Source organism: Desmodus rotundus, chromosome X, assembly GCF_022682495.2.
Source record: "Desmodus rotundus isolate HL8 chromosome X, HLdesRot8A.1, whole genome shotgun sequence".
Classification (NCBI taxonomy): Eukaryota; Metazoa; Chordata; class Mammalia; order Chiroptera; family Phyllostomidae; genus Desmodus; species Desmodus rotundus.
Window position 1 is genome coordinate 45,731,329 of NC_071400.1, and position 11,322 is coordinate 45,742,650.

At 40.8% G+C, this 11,322-nt stretch overlaps 1 protein-coding gene across 4 annotated transcripts in view; it reads right to left on the reverse strand.

Annotated features, from left to right (window-relative positions):
- Nucleotides 1-271, reverse strand: part of TSC22D3 (TSC22 domain family member 3) — a 60,853-nt gene extending 60,582 nt beyond the window's left edge. The window contains exon 1 of one of the 4 annotated variants that reach the window (XM_024551601.4): nucleotides 148-271. In XM_024551601.4, the coding sequence (XP_024407369.1) occupies nucleotides 148-161 (14 nt within the window). In that variant the 5' untranslated portion in view covers nucleotides 162-271. Of the gene's footprint in view, nucleotides 1-80 lie in introns of all 4 variants that reach the window. The other 3 variants (XM_045188494.2, XM_045188495.2, XM_024551602.3) reach the window with 3 other exon arrangements.
- Nucleotides 272-11,322: the final 11,051 nt, after the last annotated feature.

Here is an 11,322-nt window from a genome sequence, read left to right on the forward strand (position 1 = left end):
CCCAACGCCCGCTCCACCGCACCCAAGCCAGCTAGGTCCTGCCCCCAATCCCCCAATCCTCTGCACCCACTCGCCCTCACAAGCACACGGAGGATCGCACCCTTGCGGGCACACTCAGGTCCGGCGCCTCAGCTCAGGCTCTCTCACCCCTCAGGGCACATCCTCCGCCAGAAACCTAAGAGCAGCTGGGCCGGGACGCCTCACCACTCTGCTCTCCAGTTCGGTGGAGGGGCAGATATTCCTGATCCCACCGCGTATGGGTCCCCCTACAGGGGAGACGCCGCCCTCGAGAGTCTTTCTTGTTACAGCTTTGCAAAGCCGTCCTCCTCCACAAGCCTCTTTTTTGGAGGGGGGGGGCGGGGGGGGCGGGGGGGGGAAGAGAAAGCCTGGCTTCAGGGGATGTGCAAAGAGAAGGTTGCTGCAACACAGTCTGAGCATGCCGGACACACTTCGGGATACCCATAAATGCCTTAAACAAAACTCAAAGAAGCACAGTCAAACTCCCCTTGGTTTTTGTTCCTTTCTTCTCACTTCAGTTGTCTTTCCCTCTTTCCCCCCACTTACTTGCTCTACCCTCTCTTCCCTGAACCCTACCGGAGGCGATTTCTGTACTGGCTTCCGGGAATGGAAGCTACCCAGCCAGCTCTCTCAAACGCTCGGCCTTTCTCTCTTCCCAGTTTGCCCCCTCCCCCGACCATCTTCCGTCTCTGCGTTTTTTTCTCCCATTCTTTCTTTTTTCCTCTTTCTTTACTCATTCCCCCTCTCCCTTCTTTTTTTGCCCCTAGTCTTTACTTATTTTTTCTCCTTTTCTTTATGTCCTCATGTTCCCCCTTTTGCCCTAGTTCTTCTTTTTCTCTCCTTGACTTCTTTCTTCCCCCTTCATTTCCCTCATTGTATTTTCCCTTCCCTTGTCTCACTTCAACACACCCTCACTTTCACCTCAATTTTGCCCCCTTCTCACTTCACTTATCTTACCCTATTTTTCAAACTTTTTCTCCCCTCATCTTTTCTAACCGTCATCTCTGCCCTTACCCTTTCAAGACATGTGACTGGCTATTCATGAGCACAGGAATGTCCTGAAACTGCCAGCTGAGGTATTCTTGGCTCTGAAAAGAAGGTTACTCTGGAGCGTCTCGCGTAAGGTTAAAGGTCACATTTATGGAGAGCAAGGCAGATTGGTGCCAGGGATCATACCCCAGTTTTGTGGTAGTAATGTGTGCTCTGGTATACTTCCAAGGATCTGAAGACTTGGAATACTTTGAATTTATAGCATTCAATAATTATTTGTTCCTCAGAAAATTCGACATCTTTATGATGTTCAGTTTTCACATAAAATTCAAATGGATTTCAGTTTCAGTCGGCACTCCCCACCCCCCTTCATCTTGCTTCATTCACACGTCCACAGCCATTGCAATAGAGCAGCGTATAGTGCCATCTTGTGTTTAAGACATGGAACATTTCCGACCAGGGAAACAACAGATCTTTGGGAGAAGCTAGACATGCCTCCTAGTGGAATATACACTGCATTGGTTCTGAGTAACAGAAAAGGGGAGGCAGATCCTTTACACTAAGAGGTACTGAGGCCAAGTTGTACACCTGGACACCAATCAGGGAAGAGCCATCCTCTTTCTAGTGGAGCTACATTTGCCTCAGTCCCTGTAGACCGGACTGCCATAGATTTGAAATTCCCTTCTTATGCCACAAACAGCAGCCCTGTTATTAGGAGCAAAGGGCAGTCAACAAACTCCTGTTCCCGACTGATCTTATATGGGATCTATAAGGCTCTGCGGGCCTTATACGGGTCCCCACAGTTTCTGGAAATGGAGGGAGGTCAGTACTCCCTCTGTTATGGGGGCCAGAAAACCAGAAACAAGCTGTACACCTGGCTCTTGACAAGATCCCAAGATCAGAGATGAAAGAAATATTTGGAGTTCATTGTCCAGACCAGCAGAGCTAAGAGTATAGTCCCTGTGTACACACAGATTGCTGAGGATTCTTCAGTTTGATCTCTCAAAAGCCAACCCTTTAGATGCATTAATTTTCCCTTTTCTTCTTCATTATATTTTTAAAAAGTGTTCTTGGGTAAAAGTCAGAGAGGTAGTAGAATATGAAATTTCATATGCATTCTGTAGCCTTATACCTTACTGAATTGTTTTTAATTACAGTTTTTATGATTTCCCCTCTTGTTTATAATTATTCTATGTTAAATGTTAAAACAAAATATATTAGCTCCATAAATGTTTATTTAAGTTATGTTTTGAGAGCTCCTGGGGCCTTTTGCTTTTATATGTGCCTTGGTCATCTTATCTTTATGTATAACCTTGGGACAAGGCCCTGGTAGAAGTATTTTCTTCTTAGCATTTGGCACCATTAAACACAAGATTTTGTCCCCTTGACATTTCTCTTGTTGATGTCCTTGCTCTCAAATAGTATTGTTAATAATTCAGTACAGCTTTGCATACTATATCCAGGCTGATCAAGAACAAATATAACTTAGATATAGAAAAATCCTCCACTGAAAGGCTGACTGGACAGGGCTTTCTTGGCTCCTCTCTGTGAAGCCTTGCTTTGCTCACATATATTGTGTTGGATAGGGAAATTCCAACCAGCAAAGAGGTTTTTGCTTAAACACAGTGGGCAGAAGAGGGTCCCACTTTCAGAAAGCGTTGGTGGCTTTCTAGGTGGAGCAGAAAGAAGATAATAAGGGATGTCTCCTTTTCTGATGGAATCATTCAGCAATCATTTACTCTGCATTTGCCCTGTGCCTGGCATGGTGTTAGTGAAGATTCAAGCCCCTAAAGAACTCTTGGTCTAGCTGACAAAACAGATGCATTAACAGACAAAAACAGTATAAGTGGAATGTGATGATGGAGACTTGGTGTGTGTGTGTGTGGAAGGGGAGCACGTGCTGTGGGAGTGTGGAAAAGGGGTTAACCCTGGAAGGTGGGAAGGGCAATCCAGGTGGAGAGAGTGGAGAACGGAGGCATGGGGGTGAAATAGTGTGTATGCTGGGGTCCAGATGTGGGTTACAAAGCAGGTCATTGTTACTGGAGAAAAAGATGTGAGAGATAGAACAGTGAGAGTGGAGGCTGGGAAGGGATTTGGGGACCAGGTGTCAGGGAACCTCATGTGAAACATTAAGGACATCCTCCCACTTTAAAATTTTGTTATGCATTTAGCAATTTTTTTTTTAAAGAACAGATATCATTTATTGAGTTCAGGCTATATGCCAGGTACTTTACATATATCATCTCATTTAATCCTCATAACAACTCTATGGAGTAGGTACTATGATTCCAGTGATGAAGTGGGCTTGGGAAAAGTTAAACAAGCTCTCGGGTCACATAAGTAATATGTAGTGGTGTTTGGATTTGAATTCACAGCTTTATGACTTCCAAGCTTGTGCCTTTAACTATTAGGCAGCTTTTTAATGATGGGTTTACCAAACATTTACAAAAGCATAATATCTGTTTTAAGAGGATTGCATATTCAATAATGGATTTACTGACAAATATATGTAAAGGTTTTTTATCTGTGCTGTGGAGAGACAAGAAGAAAATTCACAAATATATTATAATAATTAGTATTATAATAGCTGAACTTTTTATTAACTACCATGTGCCAGGCACTGTGCTAAGTGTTTTACATGGCATCATTCAATTTAATTATCACAACAACCCTTGTGTGATAGACACTACGATCATCCCCACTTAAGAAATGAGGAGACTGAGTCACACAGAGGTTATACAGTTCATCTAGAGAATAGGCAGCTGCCTTCCGTGTACTTACAGTCTAGTAAAAAAATCACAAGAGTAATTTTTAGGCAAGCCTATTTCCCTACTATTGATATTCAACAAAGGAAATAGACTTCCAGGAAGTCCAGGAAGCTCAGAGAGTCCCAAAGAAGCTGGACCCAAGGAGGAACACACCAAGGCACATCATAATTACATTACCTAAGATTACACAGAAGGAGAGAATCTTAGAAGCAGCAAGAGAAAAGGAGACAGTTACCTACAAAGGACTTCCCATAAGAGTGTCAGCTGATTTCAATTTTATTAACCTTTCTTAATTAGGAAAAGAAGATTATCCTTCCTGAAACTTTTCACAATTGTTTATCACAGATTTGTAGAGTATAGCTAATAAGGGTTTAAAAACTTCTAGATCAGAGGTTCTTAACCTTTATTTTGTGCTTAAGGCCACTTTAATAGTATAGGGAAGCCTATGGACCTCTTCTCATGAGCAATGGTATTAGATGGATAAAATGCATAGGATTACAAATGAAATCAATTATATTGTTATACAATTATCAAAATATTAAAAATAGAAAAATGTGATATAGTTATATAAATACTTATTAATGTGGTGACTAACAAGATCTAGATGCAGCTCTGATAGCCATGGTAATTTCAAAGTAATGATGAGTGTAAATATATTTAAAGTCACTTGTAATGGCAGAAATGTGACATAAAGCTCTTTTTGAATTCTACTGGTGACAAAATCACAGGTACTGCTTATATCATTGTGATTTGTTCTCTGCATTTGTAATTGAAAGACATCTAAATGTCAGCTAGAGGTTAGTGAAAATAAAGATCTCATGTTTTTCTATTAAATCTTATTACACTCTAAATTTTTAAGAATCTTTACTCTAGAACAACCAATTATAGTATTGATAACAATAGCTAACATGAACGAGCCTTTGCTATATTCAAGGTACTGCACTAAGAGGTTTTGTAAGTGTTTTCCATTTATTCCTCATAGTAAGCCTATGAGGTGACTTTCTTTTATAGCTTTCAGAGAGATCTAATTAATTTTCCAAGGTTATACAGTTGGCAAGTGGAAGAGAATGACAGAAATTTATTTTCACACATTTCTGGAGGCTGGAAGTCTGAAACCAAGATGTTGGCTGGACTAGTTTCTACTGAGGCCACTTTCCTTGCTTTATACAAGTCTGTCTTCTCCCTGTGCCTTCACATGGCCTTTCCTTGTATGTGTTTTAACCCATAATTTCTTTTCTTATAAGGACAACAGTCATATTGTATTAAGGCTCACCTTAATTACTTCATTATTTTTCATTTTTTAAATTATCTTATTGTTGTTCAATTACAGTTGTCTGCATTTTCTCCCCACCCCTCCACCCCACCCCATTCAAACCCACCTCCTTCCCCAAACCCACCTTCCATCTTCCCCATTGGTTTTGTCCATGTGTCCTTTATACTACTTCCTGAAAACTTTTCTCCCCAGTATCCCTTCCCCCTCCCCTCTGGCTATTGTTAGACTGTCCTTCACTTCAACGTCTCTGGTTGTATTTTGTTTGCTTTTTTCTTCTGTTGATTATGTTCCAGTTAAAGGTGAGGTAGATGGTATTTGTCCCTCACTGCCTGGCTTATTGCACTTAGCATAATGCTCTCCAGTTCCATCCATGCTGTTGCAAAGAGTAGAAGCATCTTCTTTCTCTCTGCTGCATATGATTCCATTGTGTAAATATACCATAGTTTTTGGATCCACTCATTTGATGATGGGCACTTAGGTTGCTTCCAGTACTTGGCTATTGTAAATTGTGCTGCTATGAACATTGGGGTGCATAGGTTCTTTTGGATTAGTGTTTCATGGTTGTTAGGGTATTATCCCAGTACTGGAATTGCTGGGTCAAAGGGCAGTTCCATTTTTAGTTTTCTGAGGAAATTCCATACTGTTTTCCACAGTGGCTGTACCAGTCTCCATTCCCACCAACAATGTACTAGGGTTCCCTTTTCTCCTCATCCTCTCCAACATTTGTTTGTGGATTTGTTTATGTTAGCCACTCTGACTGGTGTGAGATGGTACCTTATTGTGGTTTTAATTTGCAACTCTCTGATGGCTAGTGATGCTGAGAATCTTTTAATGTCTCTGGGCCCTCTGTATGTCTGCCTTGGAGAAGTGTCTGTTCAAGTCCTTTGCCCATTTTTTAATTGGGTTGTCTGTCTTCTTGGAGTGGAGTTCTGTGAGGTCTTTATATATTTTGGAGATCAGGCCCCTGTCTGAGGTATCATTGGGATATATGTTTTTCCATATGCTTGGTTCGCTTTTCATTTTAATGCTGTTTTCTTTAGCCATGCAAAAGCTTTTTATTTTGATGAAGTCCCATTTCTTTATTCTCTCCTTTATGTCCCTTGCTTTAGGGGACATGTATGTGAGGATGTTGCTGTGTGGAATGTCTGAGATTTTCGTGCCAATGTTTTCCTCAAGGACTTTTATGGTGTTACGACTTATATTTAAGTGTTTTCTCCACCTTGAATTTATTTTTGTGTATGGCGTAAGTTGCTGGTTGAGTTTCATTTTTTTGCACGTAGCTGTCCAGATCTCCCAGCACCATTTGTTGAAGAGGATATTTTCGTTCCATTTTAAGCTCTTGCCTCCTTTGTCAAATACTGATTGACTGTAGAGACTTGGGTTTATTTCTGGGCTCTCTGTTCTGTTCCATTGGTCTATGTGCCTGCTTTTATGCCAGTACCAGGCTGTTTTGATTACAATAGCCTTGTAATACAATTTCATATCAGGTAATGTGATCCCTCCTGTTTTGTTCTTCTTTCTTGAAATTGCTGCAGCTATTTGGGGTCATTTATGGCTCCATATAAATTTCTGAAATGTTTGTTCTTTATGTGTAAAATATGTCATGAGTACCTTAACGGGGATTGCATTGAATCTATAAATTGCTTTCTGTAGTATGGCCATTTTGATGATGTTAATTCTTCCAATCCATGAGCATGGTACATGCTTCCATTTGTTTGTGTCTTCCTTAATTTCTTTCTTCAGTGTTGTGTAGTTTTCTGAGTACAGGTCTTTTACCTCCTTGGTTAGGCTTATTCCTAGGTACTTTATTTTTCTTGTTGCTATATCAAATGGGATTGTTTTCTTCATTTCTGTTTCTGATGTTTCATTGTTGGTGTACAAGAATGCCTTTGATTTCTGAGTATTAATATTGCATCCGGCTGGTTTGCCAAATTCTTTTATTAGGTCAAGTAATTTTTTGGTGGAGTCTATAGGATTTTCCGTGTACACTATCATGTCATCTGCAAAGAATGACAGTTTTGTGTCCTCCTCTCCAATTTGGATGCCTTTTATTGCTTTTTCTTGTCTGATTGCTGTGGCTAGGACTTCCAATACTATGTTGAATAGGAGTGGTGAGAGAGGGCATCCTTGTCTTCTTCCTGATCTTAGTGGGAAAGCTCTAAGTTTTTGTCCATTGAGTATGATGTTGGCTGTAGGTCTCTGATATATGGCCTTTATTATGTTGAGGAATGCTCCCTCTATTCCCACTTTGCTGAGTGTTTTTATCAGAAATGGGTGCTGTACCTTATCAAATGCTTTTTCTGCATCTACTGATATGATCATGTGATTTTTGTCTTTGCTTTTGTTTATGTGGTGTATTATGTTTATTGATTTGAAAATATTGTACCATCCTTGCATCCCTGGGATGAATCCCACTTGGTCATGGTGTATGATCTTTTTAATGTATTGCTGGATGTGGTTTGCCAATATTTTGTTCAGGATTTTAGCATCTATGTTCATCAGTGATATTGGCCTGAAGTTTTCTTTCTTTGTTATGTCTTTATCTGGTTTTGGGATTAGGATGATGTTGGCTTCATAAAACGAGTTTGGGAGTCTTCCATCTTCTTGAATTTTTTGAAATAATCTGTAGAGGATGAGGGTTACCTCCCCCTTAAATACTCTGTAGAATTCTCCTGTGAAACCATCTAGTCCAGGGCTTTTGTGTGCCAGAAACTTTTTGATTACTGTTTCAATTTCATCAGGTGTTATTGGTCTATTCAGGGCTTCTGCCTCTTCTTCATTGAGTGTTGGAAGGTTATATTTTTCTAGAAATCTGTCCATTTCACCGAGGTTTTCACATTTCCTGGCATGTAGTTCTTCATAGCAATTTCTTACAATCCTTTGTATTTCAGTGGCATCAGTTATAGTCTCTTCTTTTTCATTTCTGATTGTGTTTATTTGGATCCTCTCTTTTTTTTTTTTCTTGATGAGACTGCTTAAGGACTTGTCAATTTTGTTTATCTTTTCAAAGAACCAGCTCCTGGATTCATTGATCCTCACAATTGTGCCTTTAGTCTCTATGTCGTTTAATTCTGCTCAGATCTTGGTTACTTCCTTCCTTCTACTTGCTCCTGGTTGTCTTTGTTGTGGCTCCTGGAGTTCTTGTATGTGTAGGGTTAGGCTGTTTATTTGAAATGTTTCTATTCTTTTTAGGTAGGCCTGTGTCACTATGAACTTCCCTCTCAGGACTGCCTTTGCTGTGTCCCATAGGTTTTGTATTGTTTTGAGGTCATTTTAGTTTGTTTCCAGAAATTTTTTGATTTCTTCCTTAATCTCATTCTTCACCCATTCATTGTTCAATAGCATGCTATTCAATCTCTATGTTTTTTAATGTTTGGGTTTCTTTCCTTGAGATTTCTTTCTAATTTCAGTCCCTTGTTGTCAGAGCAAATGCTTGATATGATTACAATGATCTTGATCTTGTTGAGGCTTGTTTTGTGTCCTATCATGTGGTCTATCTTTGAAAATGTTCCATGTGCATTTGAAAAGAATGTGTATTTTGCTTCTTTGGCATGATAGGCTATGTGTGTGTGTGTGTGTGTGTGTGTGTGTGTGTGTGTATAATCAGTTAAGTCCACTTGATCTAGGGAATTGTTCAATGCCACAATATCTTTGTTGATATTTTGTTTGGAAGATCTGTTCAACTTTCACAGTGGGGTGTTAAAATTCCCTACTATAATTGTGTGCTGTCAATGTCTTTGTTGAAGTTCTCCAAGATATTCGTTATGTATTTGGGTTCTTTTATTTTGGGAGCATATATATTTACAATGTTTATGTCTTCTTGGTGGATTCCTTCTTTGAGTATTATGAAGTGATATTCTGGGTCTCTCTTACGTCCCTTTTTTTGAAGTCTATTTTGTCTGATATGAGTATTGCTACCCCTACTTTTATTTCCTGTCCATTTGCTTGGAAAATTTGTTTCCAGACCTTCACTTTCATTCTGTGTAGGTCTTTTGTCCTGAGGTGGGTCTCTTGTAGGCAGCACCTGTTTGGGTCATACTTTCTTATCCATTCAGCTATTCTATGTCTTTTGATCAGAGCATTTAATCCATTTACATTTAAGGTTATTATTGATAGGTACTTATTCATTGCTGTTTTTTTGTACCTGTGTTCCTCTCTCTCTCTCTCTCTCTCTCTCTCTCTCTCTTCCTTCCTTTTATTAAAGTAGTTCATTTACCATCTCTTGCAGAGCTGGTTTGGTGGAGGTGTGTTCTTTTATACTTCTATTGTCTGGGAGGTTTCTTATTTGGCCTTCTATCTTGATTGAGAGACTTGCTAGGCAAAGTAGCCTTGGTTGCAGGCCTCTGGTTCTCATTACTTGGAATATTTTTTTCCCATTGTCTTCTGGCTTGGAGTGTTTCCATTGAGAAGTCACCTCCTAACCTCATCAGGGCTCCCTTGTATGTTACTTCCTGTTTCTCCCTTGCTGCCTTTAAGATTCTTTCTTTTTCTTGAACTTTTGCCATTTTAATTACAATGTGTCTTGAAGTGGGTCTCTTTGATGTCCTCTTGGTTGGGACTCTCTGTGTTCCTTGGATTTGTATTAGTTTTTCTTTCATCAAAATCAGGAAATTTTCCATCATTACTTTTTCAAACAGGTTTTCTATACCCTGCTCTTCTTCTCCTTCTGGTATCCCTATTATATGGATATTATTACATTTCATGGTGTCCTGTATTTCCGTTAACCCCTCTTCGATCTTTCTGAGTCACTTTTCCTTTTCTTGCTCTTTCTGGGTGTTTTTTTCTACCTTGTCCTCCCATTCGCTGATCCAATCCTCTGCTTCATCGAGCCTGCTTTTGATTCCTTCTACTGTGTTCTTCATTTCTGAAATTGTATTCTGCTTTTCCTCTTGGCCCTTGTTGATAGTTTCTATTTAACTTTTCATGTTGATATAGTTTGCAGTGAGTTCATTGTAGTTTTTGGTAATTCTGTGTGAGCTCATGAAGCCTCCTTATAACCAATTCTTTGAACTCAATATCTGATAGTTGACTTGCCTCTCTTTCATTTAGCATTGCTTCTGAGACTTCCCCCTTTCCTTTCATTTGGGGATTGTTTCTTTGTCTTCCCATTGTTTTTGAAACTCTTCCTGTTAGCCTCTGCTTCTTAAAATACTCTGTTCTGGTCTCCTGGGTTTATGGTGTGAACTTCTGTGGAAGAATACCTGTGAGATTCAGGGGTACAGCCTCCTTGATCTCCCAATCTTACTGATCTTGGGCTGTGGTTTATGTTGGCTCTGTGTATGTCTTTGGTTTTTGATTTTTGTTGGGTCTTTCTTTGGTGGGTCCTTCCCATCAGTTGGTTATCTGAGGGTCAGTCTGTCCCCTACCTCTTGTCTTCTGTTGTGCAGGTGTGGGTAGGTTGTGTTGGAACTGTCTCTTCTGTGTGTACAAGGTTTTGAGACTTTTCTCTTGTATTGGTCAGTTGTTTGTTCTGAGCAATTTCTCCACTATTTAGTTGTATTTCCAGATAGGTCCTTGGTTGATTTGGTGTGACTTCCACTCTCTCCTTCATCTTTTTCTGTTCCTAGCTGTTGGTGGTTCCTTTGTTGGTAGGTTTCCTCTTCTAGGAGGTATCCTTGTGTTCACAGCTTCTACCTACTCCTCCTGTACACTATGTGTGTGCACACGGGGTCTTCTGTGATGAGCTCTCTGCTCGGGGCCTGTGATATCAGGTCCCTCCGAGTTGCACTCTACCAGGTGCTTCAGATTTGAGCCCGATGGCCCCCACCCCCTGCATGAGCACCGGGCTGCCAGGTGGAGAAGAGACTGGAGGTGTTGCTGCAGGAGAATTCCCCAAAGTGCCCCCAAGTGTCTATTTCTTATTGAAAAAATCCTCCTGCTCAATCCTGCCACTCCATACAAAGAAGGGCCTGTCCTCTCACACAGCCCCCCTCTCCAGCTAGACTCAGGACTGTCCGGGTCAGGGCCCCACATGGCCAAACTCTCAACTCTCCCCAGCTGGCGCCCACAGTCTCTGTGTGTTTACCACTTTGTCCTTATTCCCCTCCCTGCTACTTCAAGCCACCAAGTCTCTCTCAGTGCTGCTCAAGCCTTGTTTGTCAGGGGATGGAGCCATTAACTCGGCTCTCTCCTAGGAGTCTTGTGGCAAGCCCTGCAGGCGAGGGCCTGGGGCTGCAGTCGCCCTGGTCCCCGCGCTGGTCCCAGGGACCTTATTGTCCTGAAGCAATCCCTTTACCATCTGTTTTTTCAGTGTTCTCTATACTTTCTGGTCTC